This window comes from Poecile atricapillus, chromosome 35 (assembly GCF_030490865.1).
Source record: "Poecile atricapillus isolate bPoeAtr1 chromosome 35, bPoeAtr1.hap1, whole genome shotgun sequence".
NCBI lineage: Eukaryota > Metazoa > Chordata > Aves > Passeriformes > Paridae > Poecile > Poecile atricapillus.
Window position 1 is genome coordinate 1,738,842 of NC_081283.1, and position 24,426 is coordinate 1,763,267.

Consider the following 24,426-nt stretch of genomic DNA (forward strand, 5'->3'; position numbering starts at 1 on the left):
ACTGAGCCCCCCGCCCCAATACCGCAGAGCCCCCCGCGTCTAAAGCCTCCCGTAAATCCCCCCTAAAGGCTCCTCACAGCAATGTTGCCCCGACCCCGCTGCCCCGAATACCTTCTGACCCTTCTGACCCCCCAATCCCCCCCTGTCTGCCCGTCCAGGCCCCCCCCAACCCTCGGGACCCCCAACCCTCCGCCCATCTATCCCCGCCTCTTTCCCCGCCCATGGCCACGCCCATTTCCAACGAGACCCCGCCCCCTCCCCGCCCCCGCCCACCACATTCCGCTCCGCTGACGTCACCGCCCACCCACCCTGGCCATGTTTCGAACCGGCCAATCAGAATCGAGGCGGGGCGGGGGGGCGTGTCCAGAGCGCCGCGTGCCCGGATGGGCGGGGCAAACCCGTTCTGGCCCCGCCCCCTCCCGCCCCAAGCCCCGCCCCCCGGGTATATCTCGGGGCCCTACGGGGCGACCCCCGCCTCCCTCCTCGACGGCTTCGTAACGCTTCGGACAGCGAGCGGCCATGGTGAGGAGTGGGGGCGGGGGGGGTTCATGGGGGGGCACCGCGTGCGGGGGACCCCCAGGGTGTGCGGGACCCCCAGGGTGTGCGGGACCCCCAGAGCAGAGCGGGGGATGAGGGGCGGGTGCGTGCCGGGTCCCCCCCCTTGTCCCCCCCGGGTCCCCAGCAGCACGTGGGGCTGTGCTCGGGAGGGTTTGGGAGCTCCTCTCGAGTTCCGGACGCCCCGTGACGCTGCCGAGTTCTTGCTCGTCCCGGGCAGGAGCTGAGGTGGGGGTGAGTGTGTGTCCCGGAACCGGGAACTTCCCCAGCCGGGGGTCGCAGCCCGGGGGGCTTCCACCCTTGGACTGTGCCGATTCCCCCCGGGCTCCCTGCCAAGTGCGTGGTACCGAGTGGCACCGCGTGTCCCGGGCTCCCACGCAGGTACTAAACACGTTCCCGCAGCACTCCTCGGGAGAGGAACCGACCGCGAAGGGGTTTGGGGACACCGGGGGCTGTCCCCGTGCCACCGTCTCCCGGTTTTCTTGGCCGGGACACGCGTGGCAGTGAGTCACGGCAAGGTTCACATCTCCCATGCTCTCAGCGCGGCCCGGGCACGGCCGGGAGCGGCTGCCACGGGGAAAGTCCTCCCGGTCACCGGAGTTTGCTCAAGTCCCGGGTGGGGCTGGCTGCCAGCCGGGCGCCCATAACCGCGGCTCAGGGACCGGGACAGGCCGCGGTTGTGCAAGGGCTGCTGGAGGAGAGAGCGGCTCCACATTCCGGGAGCTCCAAGGCTGCTCCCGAAGCGGGGAGTGTTGAGCAGCCCGCAGGGGACGGGGCTGAAGTGTCCCTGTCGCTGTGTGAGCCGTGCATGGAGGGGACTGGGAATGGTGGAGACCGGGAATAACCCCGGGGAACCCCAATTCTCGGCTCACGGGAAGGGGCGGTGCAGTGTCCCATCTCCCGGGGGGCCAGGATGGGACCCCCAGAGCTGAGCACCCGCTGTGTCCCTGGCACCCCTTGGGCTGTGCACTCTGGTAACCCCAGTCTGGCGGGGGTCCATCCACACCTCCCTCCTCAGCTCCCGGGTGTCTCCAGCCGGAGTTTGGGGTGATGCTGGGTGGTTTGGGGGAGCTGAGCCTGTGCCCACCGGGTTATCGTTCCATGGGCAGGGTCTCACGTCCTGATGGGGAAGGACAGGATGGGACCCCCCAGAACTGAGCACTCCCCGCAATCAGTCTGGGCAGAATCTGGGCTCATCCAGCCGTGGGGAGGGGCCCAGGCCAGTAGGTGCTGGGGTGGGACAAAAAGAGGACCAAAGGGGTGATCCAGAGCCGTGTCCCCCGCAGCGCGAGTGCATCTCCATCCACGTGGGCCAAGCGGGCGTGCAGATCGGCAATGCGTGCTGGGAGCTGTACTGCCTGGAGCACGGCATCCAGCCCGACGGGCAGATGCCCAGCGACAAGACCATCGGCGGGGGGGACGACTCCTTCAACACCTTCTTCAGCGAGACGGGCGCCGGCAAGCACGTGCCCCGGGCCGTGTTCGTGGACCTGGAGCCCACGGTGATCGGTGAGCGGGCGGGGGCCGGGCTGGCGGCGGGGCAGGCGCTGGCGGCGGGCGCTGGCTGCTAACGGGGCCCGGGGCTGTCCCCGCAGACGAGGTGCGCACCGGGACGTACCGGCAGCTCTTCCACCCCGAGCAGCTGATCACGGGCAAGGAGGATGCGGCCAACAACTACGCCCGCGGGCACTACACCATCGGGAAGGAGATCATCGACCTGGTCCTTGACCGCATCCGCAAGCTGGTGAGTGTCCTGTGGGGTCTGCTCGTGGGGTGGCTCCATCCCTGCGGGGGATATGGGGACAAAGGGAAGCTCCAGGTGTCCCTGAGCAGGTCGTTCTCAGTCCATCAGCACTTTGGGCCAGAGGGTGGGGCTGTCCCAGGAGGGAACTGCTGCCCCTATCCTAGCCCAGTGCTAAGCTTTGCCAAGTGGAGGAGGGTGGGAAGCCCCATGGCCAGGGCAGGGGGGCCAGGACAGATGCTTTGGGTGCTGGTGCAGCACTGGTTTGACTGGTGCGGCTGCCCAAGCTCTTTGAACCTCTGATTCTCACGCTGGGGCTGGCGCCGGGGTGGCCGGACCTGCTGCGCCACCGGCTCTGCTCGGGGAGCTCGTGGCACATCAAAGGCTGAGCTGGCTGCCTGTGGGCTCTTGTGGGATAAGCTCCTGCTGCACCCCCTCAGAAAAAGAGGGGGTGAAGCTGTGGTTGATTTATTCCAGAGCCTGCTGGCTGTCTCCCAAGAGCTGGGGTATCCAGTGTCAGTGTCCACCACGTAAGGTCAAGGCCACCGCGTCCCCCACTCTGGTGGTTGCTGCTGTGGTGCTGGAACACCCTAATAATGTCCTCACGAGGCCACAGAAGGGCCACAGAGAGGAGCAACTTCTGCTGCCTGGAACAGACATGCTCCTCCTTGTCTCTGCTGAGTGTCCCCAAATCCCTGCAGGAAGGGGTTCCTTTTCCTGGGCCTGCTCATACTGAGTGACGGCCTGAGATCCTGGGACAAACATTTGCCATCCTGTGAGGAATATTTGCCTTCCTGGGCAAGTCCGTAGCAGCTGAAGCTCAGTTACTGACAGTTTGGTCTTGTTTTCCTGTTCCTACCTTGCAGGCTGACCAGTGCACAGGGCTGCAGGGCTTCCTGGTGTTCCACAGCTTTGGTGGTGGCACCGGCTCTGGCTTCACCTCCCTGCTCATGGAGCGGCTGTCTGTCGACTACGGCAAGAAGTCCAAGCTGGAGTTCTCCATCTACCCGGCCCCACAGGTGTCCACGGCCGTGGTGGAGCCCTACAACTCCATCCTCACCACCCACACCACCCTGGAGCACTCCGACTGTGCCTTCATGGTGGACAACGAGGCCATCTATGACATCTGTCGCCGCAACCTGGACATCGAGCGGCCCACCTACACCAACCTGAACCGCCTCATCAGCCAGATCGTGTCCTCCATCACAGCCTCTCTGCGCTTTGACGGAGCCCTGAATGTCGACCTGACAGAATTCCAGACCAACCTGGTGCCCTATCCCCGCATCCACTTCCCTCTGGCCACCTACGCCCCGGTCATCTCTGCTGAGAAGGCTTATCACGAGCAGCTGACGGTGGCCGAGATCACCAACGCCTGCTTCGAGCCGGCCAACCAGATGGTGAAGTGTGACCCACGGCACGGCAAGTACATGGCGTGCTGCCTGCTGTACCGCGGGGACGTGGTGCCCAAGGATGTCAACGCTGCCATCGCCACCATCAAGACCAAGCGTAGCATCCAGTTTGTGGACTGGTGCCCCACCGGTTTCAAGGTGGGCATCAACTACCAGCCCCCCACGGTGGTGCCCGGGGGCGACCTGGCCAAGGTGCAGCGCGCCGTGTGCATGCTGAGCAACACCACGGCCATCGCCGAGGCCTGGGCCCGCCTGGACCACAAGTTTGACCTGATGTACGCCAAGCGGGCGTTCGTGCACTGGTACGTGGGGGAGGGCATGGAGGAAGGGGAGTTCTCGGAGGCCCGTGAGGATATGGCTGCCCTGGAGAAGGATTATGAGGAGGTGGGGGCTGACAGCTTGGAGGGCGATGAGGAGGGGGAGGAATACTAGTGCCTTGTGTCTGGTGCTACGCTGTGAAGCTGTTCATTAAAATGGCTTTTTCTGATTTTGTCTCGTTCATTGTGCTGGGACAATCCGGCTTGTGGTGACCTGGGGGGACGTCCCAGGGGAGAGGGGGGGCCTCAGCTGGGCTGGCTGCCCGGCCCTGCTGCCAGCTGGCACCTGGTTTGTGCTGGGAGAGGCTGGGGGGTTCTGTGGGGTCGGGGTCCCTGGCTGTGCCCTGATGTGCTGCTTGCATGAAGGGACTCGTGTCCCCCTCACTGCTCTGCTGGCCCGGGGGGTCACCAGGTGAAGGGGGACCCCTGAGAGCCCCCCCAGTGCCCTGCCCAGTGCCTGCTGCAGACGGGCTGGACGTGGTGTCATGCTGCTGCTGCTGGCACGGAGCCACGCTCGGTGCGGTTCTCTGCAGAGCTGGGAGGGGGTCCTGGGCGGGGGGAGGACCCTCCCCACAGCCTCTGGGCAGGGCACCTACTCCTTCCCGTAAGTGCCGCCCTGGCTGCCCGGAAAGGGGGGGCTCGGGGGGTTGCGGAGCTCATTGTCCAGCGCTGCCCCGCGCATGGCAGCTCCCGCAGAGCCGAGTCACGGCGGCCCCGACAAAGAGGGAGGGGGGTGGATGAGGGGGTTCCCCCTTCCCCCCGGATACTGAGAACCCCCGGCAGAATGGGACCCAGCTCGGATGGGTGCTCTGCCTGAGCCCTGCAGCCCCCAGACCCTCTTTCCATCCCAGCTGGAGGGTCTGTACCCCCACGCTCCCTGGGGGGAGGACCCCATAAGAGTTCCTCTGACCCAGCGAGGGGATCTTGTGTCTCCTGAGCACCCTCGGCCCCCTCCCCCTTGGTGCTGCTGGATTCCTCTGCCTGCACCGCCGAGGGGGGACCCACCAGCCCCCGCCTCGCATCCCGAGGGGGTCTTCGAGCGCCCCGAAGGGAAATACCTGCAGCCCTACGTCCTGCAGCCCCACGTCCTGCAGCCCCTGCCCCTCATCCCGAGGGCTGTCCCCGACCACCCCCAGCCCCTTTCCCCGCCCCCCCCGAGGGGACATCCGCAGCCCCTGATCCTCCCTCCGGCCGGGAGACCCCTCCCCTCTCTCTGTCCCGAAACCCTGGGTCCCCCCGGCGGGGCGGAGCCGCTGTCCGCTATAAAGCGCCGATACCGGCAGCCACCGCCCTCCCGGTGCAACCATGAGCCGCCGTGACCGGGACCCCGGGGTGCAGCCAGGGCGGCTGGCGGCGGCGGCGGCGGCTCGGGGCGCGGAGCGGGAGGAACTGGCGGCACTGAACGATCGTTTTGCCGCTTTCCTGGAGAGGGTGCGGGCGCTGGAACGGCAGAACGGGACCCTCCGCGCCGCCCTGGGCCGCGCCACCGCCGCCACTGGGCCCCGCACCGGGCTGGTGCAGGGGGAGCTGCGGGGGCTGCGGGAGAGGCTGCAGCGCCTCGGCCGCGACCGGGACCGGCTCCAGGCGGAGCGGGACGGGCTCGCCACCGACCTGGCGGCCCTACGGCAGCGGTGGGCCGGCGGTGGGGCCGTGGGAGGCAGCGGGATGGGGACCGAGGATGTGTTGGGATGAGGGATGCACCGGGGTGGGGTCTGGGGATGCGCTGGGATGAGGGATGGACCGGGATGGGGTCTGGGGATGCGCTGGGATGAGGGATGCACAGGGGAGGGGACTGGGGATGCTCCGGGGAGGGGACAGGGGATACGCTGGGATGAGGGATGCACGGGGGAGGGGACCGGGGATACGCTGGGATGAGGGATGGACCGGGATGGGGTCTGGGGATGCACTGAGATGAGGGATGCGCTGGGATGAGGGATGAGCCGAGGAGGGGACCGGGGATGCGCTGGGATGAGGGATGCACGGGGGAGGGGACTGGGAATGCACTGAGATGAGGGATGGACCGGGATGAGGGATGAGCCGGGGTGGGGACTGGGGATGCGCCGGGATGAGAGATGGACCGGGGTGGGGACTGGGGATGTGCCAGGGACCAGGGAATGCACCGGGAAGAGGGATGAACTGGAATGAGGGATGTACTGCCATGGGAATCGGGGATGAGTCCGGGTGAGTTGTGCATAGGATGAGGACTGGGGAAGGTGCCAGATTGGGACTGGGGGATCTGCTGGCATGAGGAATGTGATGGGATGAGTCTTGCACCAGAATTGGGACCGGAGGATGCGGCGGGATGGGGAAGCCCCGGGGAAGTCGGGGACTGGTGAATGTCCGGGGATCAGGATCCCTGGGAAGGGAGGGATACGCTCAGCAGACACTGGGAAAGGCACCCGGGATTCACAGAGAGTACTGGGAGGCACTGGGAGATCTGGGCCCTGCGGAAGGGCGGGGCACTGGGAGGGGCAGGGCAAGGGTGGGGGCACTGGGAGGGGATTGGTGCGAGCGCTGGGGACGCTCCGTCCCCGTTCGCCTCCGCCGCGTGTGGAGGGGGCTGCAACAGGAGGCAGGAGGAGGGGGGGTCTGCACCCCCGCCCCCACCTCCCTCTCATCCCTTGCTGCCCCCAGGCTGGAGGACGAGACACAGAAGCGTGAGGATGCCGAGAAGAGTCTGGTGCTGTTCCGCAAGGTGAGGGGACCGGCGGGCCCGTCTTCCCACGCGGTACCGAATCCTCATCCCCCACCACCCCGGGGGGGGTCCAGGGTCTCCCCATCCCCTCCACGCCGCCCTGCAGCTCATCCCGACCTCTCCCACAGGACGTGGACCACGCCACGCTGTCTCGCCTGGAGCTGGAGCGCAAGGTCGAGCTGCTGATGGACGAGATCGGCTTCCTCAAGAAGCTGCACGAGGAGGTGGGGGCCGGGGTGGGATGGGGCCAGGGGGACCGGGTCAGGTCCTTGTGCCACGACGTGAAGCCCACGCACCCACGCAGGAGCTGCGGGACCTGGAGGGGAGTGCCCCGAGCCCGGCGGGGCTGCCGGAGGTGCAGGTCTGCAAGCCGGAGCTGACGGCTGCGCTGCGGGAAATCCGCACCCAGTACGAGAGCATCGCTGTCAAGAACCTGCAGGAAGCCGAGGAATGGTACAAGTCAAAGGTACCCGGGGCTGGGAGGGATTTTGGGGCGGCTCAGCCATCCCAGAGCCCTGACTCTCCTGGCCCGTGCAGTTTGCCGACCTCTCGGATGCAGCAAACCGTAACCACGAGGCGCTGCGGCTGGCCAAGCAGGAGATGAACGAGTCCCGGCGGCAGATCCAGAGCCTGACCTGCGAGGTGGACGGGCTGAAGGGCGTGGTGAGAGCCGGGCAGTGTTTGGGGAGGGTGCAAGAACCAGGTGCCCCACCCCGGCCCTTTGCAGCCCCTTCTTCCCCTGCAGAACGAGGCGCTGCAGCGGCAGATGCGGGAGATGGAGGATGAGTTCGGGGACGAGATCGGGAACTACCAGGACGTGGTGGGGAGGCTGGAGCAGGAGATCCAGCAGATGAAGGAGGAGATGGCACGGCACCTGCGAGAGTACCAGGACCTGCTCAACGTCAAGATGGCCCTGGACATCGAGATTGCCACATACCGCAAGCTGCTGGAGGGCGAGGAGAGCCGGTGAGGGGAGCCCGGCACACAGCGTCTCCCCCCTGCGTGGGGAGGGGAAGGTCCCCCGTGTTGAGTCACCCCGGTTATTGTGGCATTTTCTCGGGAGGAGGCAGCTCCAGGCCTTGATCCCACAGGAAAACAAGAGGCTCCCACGGGAGCTTCCTGCTGTTCAGATAAAGGCAAGGCCGGGGGTTGGTGGGGGAGCTGCCTCCAGCTCCGCTCTGGGTGCCGGCCCGGCAGCCCACGGGCAGCTCCCAGCTCAGCTGGGATGTGGGTCATGGACTGCAAGTGTGGAAGGGCCAAGGGTCACTGGCAATGTCCAGGAGTCCCAGACCCTCCTCATCCCCCTCTCCCCTCCAGGATCACCATTCCACTGCACCCCACCACCTCCTTCAGCACGAGAAGCTCAGGTGAGCGACAAACTGAGGGTCCCCCACTATGCCTGGGGGTCTTTCCTTGGGGGTTGAGACCCTGTGTGGGTGTGGGTGGGTCCCTGGGCTCCTGTCCTGGGTGTCTGGGAGGTGCTGATGGCCCCTCTGTGCCCAGTGCTGGAGCCCCAAGCTGCCGAGAGCCCAGCACGGAGGATGGTGCTCATCAAAACCATCGAGACACGGGACGGGCAGGTGAGAATTGGAGGAGGAGGAGATTGGGAGGCCCAACCCTGCCATGGGACTGATCCCCAAATTCTCCTCTTGCAGCAAGTGGTGACGGAGTCGCACAAGGAGCGAGCGGGGAAGTGACAGAGAGGAGCCGCTGCGATGGCCCCGAGCCCACGGGGAGGGTTTTGCCAGACCCTGCTGCGTCCTGGGCTGGGCACGGAGCAGATCAGGGCGGCTGGGAATGCCCCAATTCCGATTCCTGCTGTCAGCACCACGGGACAGCGCTGTGCCGTGTCCTTGTGCCTTTGCAGTCTGTCCCTGTGCCTTGTCCCCCCACTATTTATCGCTATTTATTGTTCTCCCAACCACCACCCCAGCTGTGTTTAATATCGAGTGTTCCCCGTGCTGCCCTGGGCCCGAGGGGGTCCCGGTCAGAGCTGGCACCGGCTGTCCCCGGGGCTGGCGGCTCCGGTGACATCCAAGCGCTGTCCCTGCCGTGTCCCTGCCCCGGGGAGTGCGGCAGAAAGGGAACAGAGCCCGGCTGAGGGGGGATCTGGGATCCCGCTCTGTCCCAGGGCCCCTTTCCACAGCCACAACTCCCACTCTGGGGGTCTCACCTCCCCTCCCGTCACTGGAACCGGCACCGGCTGCCCCCGGGCTTGGCGGCTCCGGTGACACCCGAGCGCTGTCACCGCCTCGGAGGAACCGAACTCAACCCCCTGAATTCTGAATCCCCGCGGGTTCCGCTCCCTCCCGGGACCCCGAGACTTCCAGAGGAGCCACGGGCACTCCCGGTATCCCGGGGGGCTCCTCAGAATCTCCGTCCTGAGCCGGATCGGTGCTCCCGGAGCCTCGCAGGATCTCAATCCTTACCGGGACCGCCAGAGAGCGCCAGCAGCCCGCCCCGACCGCTGCCGCGGGTTAATTACCTGTTAATTACTGCTTAATTACAGCGTGACGAGGCTCTGGGTGTGCGGGGGAAACACCCTGATTGCTATGATTGCATTATTTTAAAATTTTTTTTTTTGCATGCTTAATCGCGTTACTTCAACCGAACTATGCAAAATCGCGTTAATGCAAAATCTGCTCGTTAGTTTTGCTATTTTAAGCAAATTTTTTTTGCATTGTTTCATCGTTTTCAGCGTTTTTCGCGCCACTGATTGAATTATTTTAAGCAAATTATGCACAATTGCGTTATTTAAACAAATCTTGCACACATAATTGCATTATTTTAAGCAAATGTTGCATTATTGCATTTAAGCATTTTTTTGTGTGTTATTATCATTAATTGCGTTATTTTAAGAACTTTTTTGCATTACTGCGTTATAGCAAATTATACAAAATTGCATAATTTCATGGAATTTTGGCATCATTAATTGCATTATTTTATGCAATTTTTGCACCATTAATTACATGAACAAAATAATATAAAACCGCATTATTTTAGGCTGTTTTTTCCCCCATGATTAATTACATTATCCTAGGTAATTTTCCGCATGAAAATCGAATCATTTTAACCTATTTTTTTTTTTTTTTGCATAATTAATAGCATTATTTTAAGCCGTTTGCATTATTTGAAGCACTAATTGCAGTATCGCTCGCTCTGGGTCACGGCAGCACCTCGGGAACAGCTTTGGATCCCTGATTGAGGGTGGGGAAGATGCTGCCAAGGGGGTTTGGATCACAGAGGACCAAGGAATGTCCTGCCCACCCCTCCCCAGGACAGGATGAAGCCGGAATCCCCCGGTGACAAACACACGAAGTCCCCTGAGAAAGGGTTTAATGAGGGGAGGGGGCGGCACCGCTGGTGCCCTCACAGACAGGAGGGACAGACAGACAGACAGACAGCTATGAACACTATGTACAGGCACCCCCCGCCCCACCCCCGGGGATCTGCCCCCCTGGAGCAGGGCTGGGGGCGCTTGCAGTCCTGACAGACTGGGATTTGGGGTGGGGGGCACTGGGAGCACTGGGATGGGCGGGGGCTCTTTGGTTTCGGCGTTCAGGCTGCGCCCCGAGGCACCGCAATAGGGCCCAGTAAAACCAGTTCCCCACGCCAGAGGTCACCTGGAGGGTCGGGGCAGCGTCTGGGACCCCCCCTGCACGAGGGTGACACTCAGAGACCGGAGAAGGGGGGGCTCCAGGGGTGTTCCCCGCTTTCCCCCAGGCACAAACCTGCGTGTGAGGATTCCCCAAGGCGCTGGGCCCCCCCCGGGCACAGAGAGGTGCCCACCTGAGGGCAGGTACCCCCCGTTAGGACAGGGAGTTGAGGAAGTGGCTCTCCCCTGCCAGCGTGCTCAGCATGGAGCTCATGTCCCCCACTGCCATGTTTGCCCCCCCAGCCGAGGGCAGCAGGAGCCCCCCGGCCGGGCTGGGGGGTCCGGGCAGTGCTGCGGGGGTCTCCACGTCCTCCACGATGGCAGCGAAGTCAAGGTGCGTGTTCTCCAGGTCCAGCGAGTCCAGGCTGTTGGCAACCTGCTCTCCCGAGTCCAGGTAGTAACAGGAGGTGCCCTTGAGTCCCTCCGGGCCGTAGTGCCCGGTCCCCCCGCAGCTCGCTGCCCCCTGGCCCGGCAGCTTGTGCCCACCTTTGCCCCCCTGGCCCGGGTAGTACAGGGGGAGGTTCCCGGGCCCCTCGGGGGCGAGGCGGGCGGGGGGCAAGCGCGGCAGGCGCCGGGCACCGGCGTCCAGCCCCTCGTAGCCGTGCCCGGGCTGTGCCAGGCTGCCCGGGTAGCTCAGGCTGGCTTGGTGACCCGCTGGTTTCGGGCCACCCGGAGGGTGCGGGATCATCTCGGGGTTGAAGCAGGGGGGACTCAGGAGGTGCTGGGGCTCCGCCAGGCTCTGCAGATGATCCGGTTTGGGTTGGTAGCCGCAGTACCTGGGGCTGAGGTACTGCACGGCCTGGCACTGCCCGGGCTCGCTGCCCGGCCCCACGGCAGCCGCGCTCCCCTTGCAGTGGGGCTGCTCCCCCCACATCAGCGCCTGCTGCGCCTCCACGTAGTTCCTGACCATCACCTCTTTGGTCTGCAGGGTGGGGGTCTGGGCTCTGCGGCCGCCCGGGCTGGCGATGCCCATGTACCCGCCCGGTGCCGGTGCCGGTGCCGCGGGGGGGAACCCGCCCGGCCCCAGCTCCATGGCGTGGCCGAAGGCAGCGGGGGACGCTGCGGGCCCGCCCAGTTTGGCGCTGGGGCAGGGAGCAAGTGCTGGGCTCGGAGCTGGGTAGCGCTGCTCGGATTTGATCTGGAGTCGGTTAAACCGGTGCCCCCCGGAAAATTCGGCGTCCTGGCACGAGCTCAGCAGTTTGGGATGCTGCCCGCAGGCGCTGGGGTGGGGGTACTCGACGCTTTGATGGGGACAGTGTGGCCCGGACATAGCGGGAGCTGCAGCTCCGAGGCTTTGCCTGGAGCTCATCTCCAGCGTGCCCTGGGGGGATCCATCCCAGGGCGCCGGCAGGGCCCCGTTCCCGGCAGGCAAACTGGGGAAGCGCTGGTTCATCTGGCACTGCGGGAGGGAGAACTCGGGCTGCAGCAGCCCCTCCTCCACGTCCCCATGCGTCCCCACCACGGTCCGGGGAGCACCGTAGATGCCACCCTGGAGCTCCACACCGGTGCCCTGGCACGGGAAGCTTTCCTCGGGATAGCTCAGGTACTGATCCATCTCCAGCAGGCCGGACTCGGGGCCCCCCATGCTCTCCAGGAAGACGTTCTCGGTGATGCTGGGGGGCCGTGGGGAGAAGCCGTGGCGCTGCAGGTTGGCCTCGGAGCCGCCCAGGGGCTGCAGCGCTGTCCTGCCCGCGCCTGGCACGCTCACATTCCCCACGCTCTTAAACCTCTGCACCCTGGGCACTGCCGGAGGCTTGGCCACCGTCCGAGCGGGGTCGCTTGCCCGTCGAGCGCCGTGCCGGGGCAGCAGGTGAGCAGGGACGCCGCCCGGGTAGCCGGGGTGCTCGTTGGAGCTGTGCCTTCTCACCAAGCCATTGGCGACGCAGCGGGGGCCGGCAGGAGCAGGGTAAGCACCGGGCACGGCACCGTGGCCACCCGTGGCCACCTGCTCCACGCCGGGCAGGGGGGTCGGCGGGGGCCCGCCCGTGGCTGCGGCGTATTTGGCCTTGAGGCGGTACCGCTGAGCCGGGGTGAGGCTGCCCACCCCCGGCAGCCCCCCGCAAACGCCGGCATCGCCCGAGCGCCGCGACTCGTCCGGAGAGATGGGATCGTATCCATCCACCGGGCACGGCCCGCCGGGCATCGCTCCGGCCTCGCCGCCCGGGCACGGCCCCGCCAGGTACGGGGACACCAGCGACGAGCGGCGGCTGACGGTGTAGGCGGAGCTGACGGTGCTGGTGCCGCTGCTCCGGCGCTCGCCCAGGGCCACCAGGCCCAGCTCTGCTGCCGACAGCTCCGCGATGCGCCGGTGCGAGGCTGGCGGTGGCACCGGGAGACCGGGAACGTCCCCGGGCAGCCCTGAGGGAGAGAAGGAGGAGTTACCCCAGGACACAGCCTGGCAGTGGCAGAGCAGGGACAGGAGCCACCTCCAGAGCTGGGGTGTGGCTCGTCCATGGCTGGAGCCTGCAAAGACAGGGAGCAGGTGGCAGCAAAGACGGGCAGAAGCTCATTTAGGTTGGAAAAATCATGGAATTGTGGAATGGTTTGGGTTGGGGGGGATCCTAAAGACCAGCCACTTCCACCCCCTGCCATGGGACACTTTCCACTAGACCAGGCTGCTCCAAGCTGGCCTTGGGTGCTTCCAGGGATCCAGGGGCAGCCACAGCTTCTCTGGGCACCCTGTGCCAGGGCCTCCCCACCCTCACAGGGAGGAATTCCTTCCAATATCCAATATTCCAATGTGAAGCCATTCCCCCTTATCCTGGCACTCCAGGCCCTTGTCCAAAACCCCTCTCCAGTTCTCTTGGAACCCCTTAAGGTTTCCCCAGGTTTTGGGATCCACTTCTAATTCCAGCAAGGCGTGGAAATCCCTGTCTGCCAACCAGACCTCTCCACACACTTCTCATGGGCCAGGCCCCACATCCCAGGGGGAGAGGGACCCTGATCTCACCAGCTCCAGGGATGGGCGGCAGGTTCAGGCCCTTGGAAGCTGCCGGTTTCCTCAGCTGCTTCAGTTTGTCGATGCGAAGGTTTTCCAGTTTGTGGAGAGCCATGAGCCCCGAGGTGCCCATGGGCTCCCCGGGCACCACGTCCTCCAGCGTGGACAGGTCCTCGTAGCTGCCGCCGGCGTTTCCTGCCATCTCCACGCCGCTGTCATTGTTGGTGGTGCTGCCCAGGGGCGAGTGGTCGCTGCTGCATGAGGATTGCCCACCTGGGCTGGGCTGAGGCTTCTGGAGAGAAGCACGGCCAAGGCAAAGGGGGTCAGGTACACAGGACACACTTGGAATCATCACAAAGGCTGGAAAAGCCTCTGAGATCACAGAGTCCAGCTATCAGCCCAACACTGCCGTGTTCAGCGCTAAACCACGTCCCCAAGTGCCACATCCCGGTGTTTTTTGGACACCACCAGGGATGGTGACTCCACCACTGCCTTGGGCAGCCCATTCCAGTGCCTGACAATGAAGAAATTCTCTGGAATATCCAACCTAAGCCTCCCCTGGAACAGCTGGAGGCTGTTTTCTCTTGTTCCATCACTCGAGGGTGATCTCCCACCACCAAACCCTCCCTCCTTCCTCCACTGCCCCCGCAGCTCCTCACCAAGGCCAGCTCAGGCACCAGGAGTTTCCCATCATCCTTCCGAGCCTCGCTGGGGCCGTTTGCATCCTTCTCCTGTTTCATGTCTGGGGGGGCACTGGGGGTGGGCAGTGCCCGGCCTGGCCCCACGTCCCCTCGGTGCTTTTTGGTGACGTGGGCGTCGGGGCCGTGCACGGTCTTGACATGTTTGCGCAGGGAGCTGGGGTCCGTGTAGCGCTTGGTGCAGCCGGGAATTTTGCACACGTACGGCTTCTGCCCAGGAAAACCGGGAGGAGGGAGGGGATCAGCTCCAACTACAGCCCCCTCCCCAAAAATACACCTCTCCTCATCACCCTCTGCAGAGAGCTGAGGGGAGAATTGAAGGTGGGTGCTGGGGAGAGCTCAGGAAGGCAGAGGAGGGAGGGAGCCCCCCAGGAGAGGGGTAAAGGGGTAAATGCTGGTGATGAAGGAGATATTTAAAGCAGGAAAAGAGGGAATTGGGGCACACAGGAGCAAAACCCAGGGATGTGGGTAGTTCTCAGAGGATGGGAATGATCCGGAAGCACACGGGGAGCGCTGGGTGGGGCCGTACCTCGTTGGAGTGGGTGCGGTTTTGGTGCTTGGCGCGGTCGGAGGCGTTGGAAAAGGCCTTGTTGCAGCCCTCGTGCTCACACACGTAGGGTTTCTCACCCGTGTGTGAGCGCAGGTGGGTCTTGAGGTTCTCCAGGCGGGAATAGGCCTTGTTACAGCCCTCGAACTGCGGCGGAGCAGGGTGGGATGTGTCACACACCGGCACCGTGCCTGGGACCTCATCCCGCATCCCACACCGTGGGCACCTCACCCTCCTCATCCTCCTCATCCTCACACACCTCACCCTCCTCATCCTCACACACCTCACCCTCCTCATCCTCCTCATCCTCACACACCTCACCCTCCTCATCCTCACACACCTCACCCTCCTCATCCTCCTCATCCTCACACACCTCACCCTCCTCATCCTCACACACCTCACCCTCCTCATCCTCCTCATCCTCACACACCTCACCCTCCTCATCCTCATACCATGGGCACCCCCCTCACCCTCCCCATCCTCACACCATGGGCACACACCTCACCCTCCTCATCCTCCTCATCCTCACACCATGGGCACACACCTCACCCTCCTCATCCTCCTCACCCTCCTCATCCTCCTCACCCTCCTCATCCTCACACGGTGGGCACACACCTCACCCTCCCCATCCTCACACCATGGGCACACACCTCACCCTCCTCATCCTCCTCATCCTCCTCATCCTCACACACCTCACCCTCCTCATCCTCACACCATGGGCACACACCTCACCCTCCTCACCCTCCTCATCCTCCTCATTCTCCTCATCCTCACACTGTGGGCACCCTCCTCACCCTCCTCATCCTCCTCACCCTCCTCATCCTCCTCACCCTCCTCATCCTCCTCACCCTCCTCATCCTCCTCATCCTCACACCATGGGCACACACCTCACCCTCCTCATCTTCCTCATCCTCCTCATCCTCACACCACGGGCACACACCTCACCTTCCTCATCCTCACACCGTGGGCACCTCACCCTCCTCATCCTCACACCGTGGCACTGCCCTTCACCCTGGGGTTGTGCCGTGTCCCTGTCCCTGGCAGCCCCTCAGAGCATCCCCAAGGGGAAACCACAAACGGGGATTGACTGCAACACCCAGCTCCCCATCCCGGGTTAAATTCAGGAACATATTCCAAAGCACAGGGACGATGGCACTCTGGGTTTAGATGGGATTTTGGGAACAAATTCCTCCCTGTGAGGGTGGGGAGGCCCTGGCACAGGTTACCCAGAGAAACTGTGGCTGCCCCATCCCTGGAAGTGCCCAGTCCAGGTTGGAGAGGACTTGGACCAACCTGGGCTGGTGGAAAGTGTCCCTGCCCACGACAGGGATGAGCTTTAAGGTCCCTCCAACCCCAAACATTCCATGGTTCCATGAGCCCCAAACCTGTACCCACCTGCTGCCCACCCCCTTCTGCCACCCCTCCACTTGTACCCTCTCTCATGCTCTACCCTGTCCCCCCTCATCTTCCCAGCTCACCCAGCATTTCTGAGGAATTTTCGGCATCTCACCGTGCACTTGTGAGGTTTCTCGCCCGTGTGGCGCCGCATGTGCACCACCAGCATGTACTGAGCCTTGAAGGGCCTCTGCTCCCGGGAACACGCTGCCCAGTGGCACACAAACTCCTTCTTCTCCCCGTGGATGTGCTCGTTGTTGATGTGCTGAGAAGGGAGAGGAGCATCACTGGTGGCACTGGGGAGGGGGATAAGGGGCAGGGAGATACGGGAATATAATGGGAGAAAGGGGTATGGAGGGATTGGGGTGGCAGAAAGGGACGTGGACAGACTGGGATGGGAGAAAGGGACATAGAGGGGCGGGGATGGCAGGTGCAGACAGCAGAGTTTGGGGGAGAACAGCTCAGCTGGGGTTTGGAGGAGGCAGAGAATGCAGGGGATGTTTGAGGGATGCTCTGGGAAGATCAAGAGTAGCCAAAGGCATCAAGGTGATCCAAAGGATGGTCAGGGGGACGTAGGAGAGTTGGAGGAAAGACAGCTGGAGCAAAGAAGGGAGTCTGGAAGCACCAGAGGGGTGCCCATCCCTCCCTTCCCAGCATCACGGTGAGCTCCCAGGGCAGGTGGTTGGGAACTGAGCAGGAATCATGGGCTGATCCAGGGGGGTGAGGGCAGCTTTGGGGGTGGAAACACCTCGGCAGCCCCTGACTCACGTGCACCAGCTGCTCCTGCGTGTCAAACTCCTTGGCACATCCATCCCAGTAGCAGTTGGTCTCATACACAGCCTCACACTCGGGTTTCCCATCCTCCTTCTCCAGCTCTTCCCGAACATCCAGCATGCCCAGCAAGGGGTCCTGGGGGAGCACGGACAGGTGAGCGCTCCCAGGTGTGACCCCCAGGAGCGGTGCTGGAGTGTGGGGATGTGAGGGGGGATCCCATGGCCTGGGGTGCACCTGGGTGCCTGTGGATGCTGGGCTGGAGATGTCACCCTCAGATCGCTCCTCTGGGAATTTGGCACTCAGGGGGCTGCTCAGGCTCCACTCCAGCTTCAGCTGCTGCCGGGGCAGGGGAATCGGGAAGCAGTCGGCATGGAGATGGCCACAGGAACACGACTTACATGGATGCACAGCTCACAGGGATCCCTCTCACACTGATCCCACTCACATGGATCTGCTCACATGGATCCCATTCCCTCACATGGATCCACTCATCCACACGGATCCCCCTCAGACAGAACCCCTCACATGGATCCCTCTCACATGGATTCCACTCACATAGATCCCATCCCCTCACACAGATCCCTCTCACATGGATCCACTTACCTGGATCCTCTCACACAGATCCCCACTTACATGGAACCCCACTCACATGGATCCCTCTCACACAGATCCCATCCCCTCACCCAGATTCCCTCACATGGATCCTTCTCACATGGATCCCATCCCCTCACATGGATCTGCTCGGACAGATCCCTCTCACCCAGATCCCCTCACCCAGATCCCCTCACCCAGATCCCCTCATGGATCCCCTCACCCAGATCCCTTCACCTGGATTCCCTCACCCAGATCCCCTCATGGATCCCCTCATGGATCCCCTCACCCAGATCCCCTCACGTGGATCCCCTCATGGATCCCCTCACATGGATCCCCTCCCAGATCCCCTCCCAGATCCCCTCACGGATCCCCTCCCGGATCCTCTCACATGGATCCCCTCACACAGATCCCCTCACATGGATCCTTCTCACATGGATCCCATCCCCTCACATGGATCTGCTCGGACAGATCCCTCTCACCCGGATCCCCTCACGGATCCCCTCACCCAGATCCCCTCATAGATCCCCTCCCAGACCCCCTCCCGGATCCCCTCCTGGATCCCCTCACTCACATCCCCTCCCAAATCTCCTCACCCAGATCCCCTCCCCACATCCCCTCCCGGATCCCCTCCCGGACCCCCTCCTGGATCCCCTCCCGGATCCCCTCCCGGATCCCCTCCCCACATCCCCTCCCGGATCCCCTCCCCTGGATCCCCTCCCAGACCCCCTCCCGGATCCCCTCCCGGTACCTGGCAGTGTTTCAGGGTCCCGCGGGGTGGGTGCTGCAGCAGCCCCGGGCGCGGGGGCAGCTCGTGGGAGCTGCAGGGTGGGGGTGGCGTGTACAGGTGGCCTTGGCCCTTCTGCTGCCCAGGTGGGCTCTGGTACCCCAGGGATGGGCTGAGGAGACCAGAGGGACGAGCAGGTGACACCGGCAGGAGACCAGAGTGAGATCTGCCCAGCCGGGGATCCCGATCATCCCTTCCCCACCATCCCACCCCGCCCCGGCTCTCTCAGCGCTCCCCGAGGTGGGAACGGGCACTGGTGCCCACCTGATGGTGCTGATGGAGAGGTGCCCGTAGGAGCCCCCGGCCGAGGCACAGCGGGAGTTGATGAAGGCCACGAGGGAGTTGGGAGAGGTGCGGATCACGGTCTGCAGGTCGATGCTGGAGTCGGACAGCGGGGAGATGGACAGTGCCCGCTTCTTCCCCAGCTTCCCCGCGCCGCGGGGCGTGGAGAACCGGGAGCCTGGGAGGGCAGAGCAGGGGGCACTGCCCTCAGTGTGGCCAGAGCAGGGGGCACTGCCCTCAGCGTGGCCAGAGCAGGGGACACTGCTCTCAGCGTGGCCAGAGCAGGGGACACTGCTCTCAGCGTGGCCAGAGCAGGGGACACTGCTCTCAGCGTGGCCAGAGCAGGGGACACTGCCCTCAGTGTGGCCAGAGCAGGGGACACTGCTCTCAGCGTGGCCCTGGGGGCTGCAGACACCCCACGGACACACAGCCGGCGTTTGGAGGCTGCAGGAGAGCCCTGAGTGCGTCAGTTCGGATTCAGAACAGAGAGATGCTGAACTCCTCTAGGGAATCCTGGAACCCCCCGTGCCCCACGGGCCCCCAAAACCGGAGACTCACCGTCAGCAGCGAGTTCAGCTCCTGGTGCCAGCCCATAGCCACGGTGCCCGGGCTGATGGCACACGGGGAAATCAAGTCCTGGAGGAAGGAGGACGGGTGAGGTGGGTGTGGGAGAGGGACCCCCGGAGCACCCCTGACCTCGAGGGGTGGATGCGGAGCCTGGAGCCCCCCACCATGACCCACCTGGTGGTCCCGGGGCGGCGGGGGCGGGTCCGTGGGGTGGGTGCAGGCAGCAGTGCTCGCTGTAGCCGGCGGCCGGGGGTCCCGCGGGGTCGAACATGTCGCGGTGGGGCCCGGGGGTGTCTCAGGGGAACATCGGGGTGGCGGCGGGGCCCGGGGGTGTCTCAGGGGAACATCGGGGTGGCGGCGGGGCCCGGGGGGCTGCGGGGCCCGGAGCGGGGTCCTGGGGGGGGGGGATGAGGTTGGGTTTGGCCGCCAGGGGGAGCCGCAGCACCGGGACCCCGCTCCCGGGACTGGTTTTAAACTAAAATAGGGGAGATTTGGGGATCCTGGGAACAAAATCCTCCCTGTGACGGTGGGGAGACCCTGGCACAGGGTGCCCAGAGAAGCTGTGGCTGCCCCTGGATCCCTGGAAGTGTCCAAGGTCAGGCTGGACGGGGCTTGGAGCAACCTGGGATAGTGGAAGGGGTCCCTGCCCATGGTGAAGGGTAGGAACGTGACTTTAAGGTTCCTTCCAACCCAAACCATTCCGGGATTCTGGGATTCTGTGAAATGGAAAAGCGAGGCACAGCCGGAACCATTCTCGGGCCAAGGACCAGAGCTGGCTCCCTACTCCTCCCTTCCCAGGGATTCTCCAGCATCTGCAGGTCCCACCCAGCCCTGCCTTGCCCGTACGTCCCCACCCTGCCCGCGGGTCCCCACCCTGCCCTGTCCCACCCACGCATCGCGCCCCTGCCACGGGGCTCAGCCCAGCCCACCGTCGATCCCTGCCTGTGGGGTCCTGCCCTGAGCCTGGTCCCACCCCCCAGGGCCACCATTCTGCCCCCAACCCACCCCAACCCCCTGGTCACCCCCCACGCCATTCCCGCTCATGGTCCTTGTCCTGTTCCCCAGCTCCAGCTCCATCCAGGGCCACCATCCCGCGCCCATCCATTCCCACCGCCCCGCTCCCTGTCCTGCCCCAAGACCCCCGAGGGCTGACATGAAGGACAGGAGCGGGAGAAGCCACCACAGGACGAGGCAGATGTGGGTGGCACTGGGAACGAAGGCTCCTGCCCCCTCAGCTTCCCCCTTTGAGACGCGGGGAATCGCCCCAAACAAGGGGTCTGGGGGAGTGGGAGCCCCTCACCCCGCTGGGAAAAGCGCTGGGTTGCGTTTGGAGCCGGGGGGGCGAGGGGGGCAGCAATTCTTCCGCATGAGTTGCCCCTTTGAAAGCTCGTCTAGGGGCTTTGTGAGAGTGTCAGGCAGGAAGAATGGAGGGGGGGGCAGCGGGGCAGGCAGAGGGGAGGGGGCTGCCCAGGAAGGTGGTGGAACTGGGTGGGGGGAAAGAGAGATGAGGAGGAAACAGGGGGCAGAGAAGGGGGCTCTCACCTGCCCCCTGAGTCTTGCAGAAGAGTTTGGGGATTACCCCTGGGGCAACCTCCCACCTACCCTCACCTGCCAGGGCTAACGAGGTTTGCAAGCCCCCTCCCCTAAAGTTTGTGGGGTTGTGGGGTGACCCCAGCCCTCTGTGGGTGCACACACACAGGGATGGGTGACCCGACCCACCAGAGAGGTGCCTGTGCACCTGGGGGCTTGGGGCTCAGCAAACCCCCACCTCCCCCTCCCCACAACCATCACCTGAGACCCCCGGTTGCCCTGGTGACCGTCAGTCCTGTCCCCCTGCTCTGCACAGCCCTGGAGCACAGGTTCCCACACACCTGCACAGCGGCCACCCCGTGCAGGCACCGGCAGCGCTCAGGCACAGCCGGGGGAACACACACAGAGCCCTGCACGCACAGGGAAACACACTCAGCACACGGAGAATCACAGCATGGGCTGGGAGAAACCTTAAAGCTCATCCTGTTTCAGGAGCAGGGACACCTTTCACTAGCCCAGGTTGCTCCAAACTGGCCTGGAACGCTTCCAGGCTTCCACACACGCGCCCAGCACGTCCCTGCACATGGGGCACACACAGGTCCCCACCTCAGCACCCCCGTAGTTTTCACAGCACCTCCCTGCCCGGGGCTGTGCCCCCTTTTTTCTCCCTCCAGCACCCCCTGGGCCAGCTCTGGGGGGCTCTGGCCCCCAGCTCCACCGAGGGGCAGTGGGAGCCTGAGGGTCCCACTGTACTGAGGCAGCGTGGGGAGGGGCTCGATGGGCAGAGCCAGCCTGGCAAGGTGGGTGCCAGGTGGGTGCCAGGTGCCAGGTGACGTTCCCCCAATCCCCCACATCCCACCTCTGAGCACCAGCACACGACAAGGGGCGGCTACACAACATCAAAAACACCCCAAAACCACCGGTCCCAGCCACAGGATGCTCTCCCCCAACCCATGGGGTCCACAGGGGCTCCCCAAACCGCGGTGGCCCCCCGAGCCGAGGAGGCAGGATGGGGCCGGGATCGCTGGGAGCCAATGGGAAGCAATGGGAAGCAACGGGAAGCAATGGGAACCATCCGGCGTCTCGCCCACCGCCGCGCTCGCCTCCCCCGCCGGCCGCACACCGCCGCGGCCCACCCAAGTCGCAGCCTTTGGGCATAAATTTGAGAGCCAGGCGCAGGCGGGATGAGGGGAATCTTCCCTCGCTCTCCTCCTGCCAAGAAACTCAAACTGAAACACATTCCTGCTCCTCTCTGCCAAGAAAACCAGGAGCGCAGCCAGCGGCGGGAGCTCTCGGAGCAGGGCTGGCTCCAGACGCCGAAACGCGGAGCGGGAGGGGGGTCAGGGCTGGCCGCCCCCTCCCCCCCCAGCTCCTCGCCTTTTATTTCCTGCAAACACATCTAAAATCTGTCATCTGGCTCCAGTTTCCTGAGGACACTGGGGAACGGGGCCGGGGGGAAAGGGAAGGAGATGGAGGGGAAGGCAGAAAGGGGATGGAGGGAGTTTATGGGGTGGGGACGTCGGGCTGGTGACACCGAGGGGTGCTGGGGGCAGAGAGACCCCAGCGCCGATGGGTGCTGGGGCAGAGGTGCTGGGGAGGTGGGAGACAGACGTGGGCACTGACGGCTCTGAGGGACCAGAAGAGGAGGAGGAAAAGGCTGCAAACCCCCACTTCATCACCCCACGATGGGGCAGCCCCCCAGCTCAGCTCCCCAGCGCACCCCGGACGGGACAGACCCCAGGACAGCACAGACAGACCCCCACTCCTGCTCCCACATGCACCGGGACCGCTCCCGCTCCCCCCCAGCCCCCAGCCCTGGGTGCAGCGGGGCGGTTCCCACCCATCCCAGCCCCCGGGGGTCTCGGGGGGGTCCCTGCGCCCCCAGCCCCGGCAGGGTTAACCGGCCCGGAGCCCCACTGTGGAGGAATGCGATGTCAGGGCTGGATTAGCCCCCGCCGTCCGCAGCCCGGCCGCTCGGAGCTGTGTGTGGCACAATCCATCAGCCTCCGGCACAGCCCCCGGCGTGGGGGGCCGGGGGGGGCTCGGGGGGGCGGCGTGCGTGGGGCAGCCTCGCTGCTGGCAGCGCCTGGGTGAACACACGTGTTTTCTGCGTGTTCCCATGTGCGTGGGGATTCGCGTTTATGGCGGAGTGGGTTTTTTTTGGGGGGGGATGATATCAGGATGGTGACAGCGGTGGGTGCTGGGAGAAGAGACACCCCAAAAATCGAGGGGTGGTGGGAGCAGAGACACCCCAAAACTGGTGGGAGATGGAGATGGGATGGTGGGAAGGAGGGAGGGAGGCAGATGTAGCCCTTGGGAATGTAGGGACACAGGGATGTGGGGCTGTGTCTGCACACGTGTGGGATGTGCACAATGAGGGGAGCTACACCACCTGATGGGGGGCCCGGTCACCCCAAATCCTCACTCAGGATCCTCCAGGGAGGAGCGAGGGAGGGCCAGAGCAGAGAGAACAGGCAGACAGAGGGAAGGGTGCGGTGCTGGGACAGGGGCCATGGTGGGGACACACCCAGAAGACCCCTGTGCACCCTTTTATCGGGAGAGCCAGGCTGTGCACTGGGGTGGGCAAACCCCTGAGCCCACCACAGGCACCCCAACAGCCCCAAACGCACCCAACCCTAACCCCGACCCTAAACCCGGGCTGTGAGTCTCCTGGCTGGCAGGGATCTGTCAGAAGCCAATGCTGGCCAGGACAGGGGGTCTGCCAGGGTCACTCCGACCCTCCCTCGTGCTGCACAGCCCCAGCACAGACTGCAGATTCCCCACGGAACAAACACCTTTCCTCTGCCCGAGGAGCTCAGCCTGGGCTGGGAACTGCTTTCCCTGACCCCAAATCTTCCTGGACTCTGCAGAAGCACCATGTGGAACCCCCGACCCCCCCGTTAGGCCGGGCTTTAGGGCCAGCCCCAGCCCCTCCACATGGGGCAGCTAATCTGCCCAGGACCGCGGCTCCACAAAGCGCATCGCTTCAGGTTCAGGGGGTCTGAAAGGGGACGACTCAGGGTCATGATCCCGTGCTGGTGGGGGCTGCTGAGCTCGTTCCAAGGTGGTCCCCGGCCTGGAAAAGCTGAGGCGAGGAATAACCAGCTTAAGGCTGGAGATGGGAAGTTTATGCCGGTGTGGAGGGAAAGGCGCAGACACATCACTGCCAGGACAAACCTGGGACATCCCAGACTCCATCCTCCCTCTCCCAGCCCTGTCACACATCCTCATTCCCCACCCAATCCCAAAACTCTTCTCTGCCATTTGCAGCACTCCCACGGAGAGGATCTGAAATCCCTCCCCAGCCCACCCACCCCTCCAGGTGTCCCCCAGCACCCCAGTGCCACATCTCAGGGGACAGAACCATCTACCCCTCTCTGCCACGTGCACCCACACCCACCCAGGGCCGTGCACTGACACGTCTCTGGACGTGTTAACACACGCTGACACACGTGTGCTTCGGGGAAGGAAAGGCAGGCAGCCGGGTCCCGTGTACCCAGGGCAGGGATAACCCACAGAGGGAGGCTGCAGATTCCCTGGAAAGAAGAGATTCCCAGCCCTCCACCACAGTGGAGCTGCTCAGGAAGCCGTGGCAGGGGTGGGGGGGCTCCATAGGTGGTCCCCAGGCGGGCGGGCGACCCTCGCTGCTGTTGGTTTGCTTTGGCCCCCAGCACAAACTACCCCCCAAATCACTCCCCTAAAGCCACTTCCCCCGGCCCTCACCTTCACCAGGCTGGAGGTTGGGTGGGGGAAAGGTTTTGGGGTGGAGGTGAGGGGGGCACACACATGGCAGCAGCTGCTGTAAGGAATTTTTATGCTTCCCTCTTCCTCCCCGGCGCTGAAGGGAAGCAACAACATGGAACATGTGGGACCCATAAAAGCCCAGCTCTGAGTCACGGCTGTGGGAGCCCCTGGCAGGCACCGCTCCCTCCCATGGCATCGAGC

General features: G+C 64.3%; 3 protein-coding genes across 4 annotated transcripts; 2 read left to right on the forward strand and 1 right to left on the reverse strand.

Moving 5' to 3' along the window:
• Positions 1-423: 423 nt before the first annotated feature.
• Positions 424-4,192, forward strand: LOC131590748 (tubulin alpha-1C chain). The gene is made up of 4 exons (XM_058861042.1): positions 424-522; positions 1,842-2,064; positions 2,151-2,299; positions 3,163-4,192. The coding sequence occupies exons 1-4, from the start codon at positions 520-522 to the stop codon at positions 4,135-4,137; spliced, it is 1,350 nt and encodes a 449-aa protein (XP_058717025.1). The 5' UTR covers positions 424-519; the 3' UTR covers positions 4,138-4,192.
• Positions 4,193-5,327: 1,135 nt separating this feature from the next.
• On the forward strand, positions 5,328-9,421 carry PRPH (peripherin). Its single transcript, XM_058861095.1, has 9 exons — positions 5,328-5,653; positions 6,657-6,717; positions 6,846-6,941; positions 7,022-7,183; positions 7,255-7,380; positions 7,463-7,683; positions 8,035-8,084; positions 8,221-8,297; positions 8,373-9,421. The coding sequence occupies exons 1-9, from the start codon at positions 5,328-5,330 to the stop codon at positions 8,412-8,414; spliced, it is 1,161 nt and encodes a 386-aa protein (XP_058717078.1). The 3' UTR covers positions 8,415-9,421.
• A 513-nt stretch (positions 9,422-9,934) lies between these two features.
• GLI1 (GLI family zinc finger 1) lies at positions 9,935-19,233 on the reverse strand. 2 transcript variants are annotated; one of them, XM_058861007.1, is made up of 11 exons: positions 19,126-19,233; positions 18,943-19,020; positions 18,367-18,562; positions 18,067-18,214; positions 16,959-17,057; positions 16,719-16,859; positions 16,066-16,215; positions 14,538-14,702; positions 13,970-14,218; positions 13,323-13,602; positions 9,935-12,730 (listed from the first exon to the last, which is right to left on the reverse strand). In XM_058861007.1, exons 1-11 carry the CDS (start codon positions 19,220-19,222, stop codon positions 10,527-10,529), a joined length of 3,807 nt encoding a protein of 1,268 aa, XP_058716990.1. In that variant the 5' UTR covers positions 19,223-19,233; the 3' UTR covers positions 9,935-10,526. The 2 variants fall into 2 exon arrangements, with proteins under 2 accessions (XP_058716990.1, XP_058716989.1); XM_058861006.1 differs by having other exon boundaries at positions 16,959-17,060.
• Between the last annotated feature and the right edge of the window lie 5,193 nt (positions 19,234-24,426).

Excerpts from the sequence above, each read along its gene's own strand:
- LOC131590748 (XM_058861042.1), top strand. Across the intron at positions 2,065-2,150 it reads CCTGGAGCCCACGGTGATCG|ACGAGGTGCGCACCGGGACG; the intron begins GTGAGCGGGCGG and ends CTGTCCCCGCAG. Across the intron at positions 2,300-3,162 it reads TTGACCGCATCCGCAAGCTG|GCTGACCAGTGCACAGGGCT; the intron begins GTGAGTGTCCTG and ends CCTACCTTGCAG.
- PRPH (XM_058861095.1), top strand. The coding sequence starts at position 5,328 with ATGAGCCGCCGTGACCGGGACCCCGGGGTGCAGCCAGGGCGGCTGGCG. Across the intron at positions 5,654-6,656 it reads CTGGCGGCCCTACGGCAGCG|GCTGGAGGACGAGACACAGA; the intron begins GTGGGCCGGCGG and ends TGCTGCCCCCAG. Across the intron at positions 6,718-6,845 it reads GTCTGGTGCTGTTCCGCAAG|GACGTGGACCACGCCACGCT; the intron begins GTGAGGGGACCG and ends CCTCTCCCACAG.
- GLI1 (XM_058861006.1), bottom strand. The coding sequence starts at position 19,222 with ATGTTCGACCCCGCGGGACCCCCGGCCGCCGGCTACAGCGAGCACTGC. Across the intron at positions 16,860-16,958 it reads CAGCATCCACAGGCACCCAG|GACCCCTTGCTGGGCATGCT; the intron begins GTGCACCCCAGG and ends GTGCTCCCCCAG. Across the intron at positions 12,731-13,322 it reads GCCGCCCATCCCTGGAGCTG|GGCTGCCCGGGGACGTTCCC; the intron begins GTGAGATCAGGG and ends TCTCTCCCTCAG.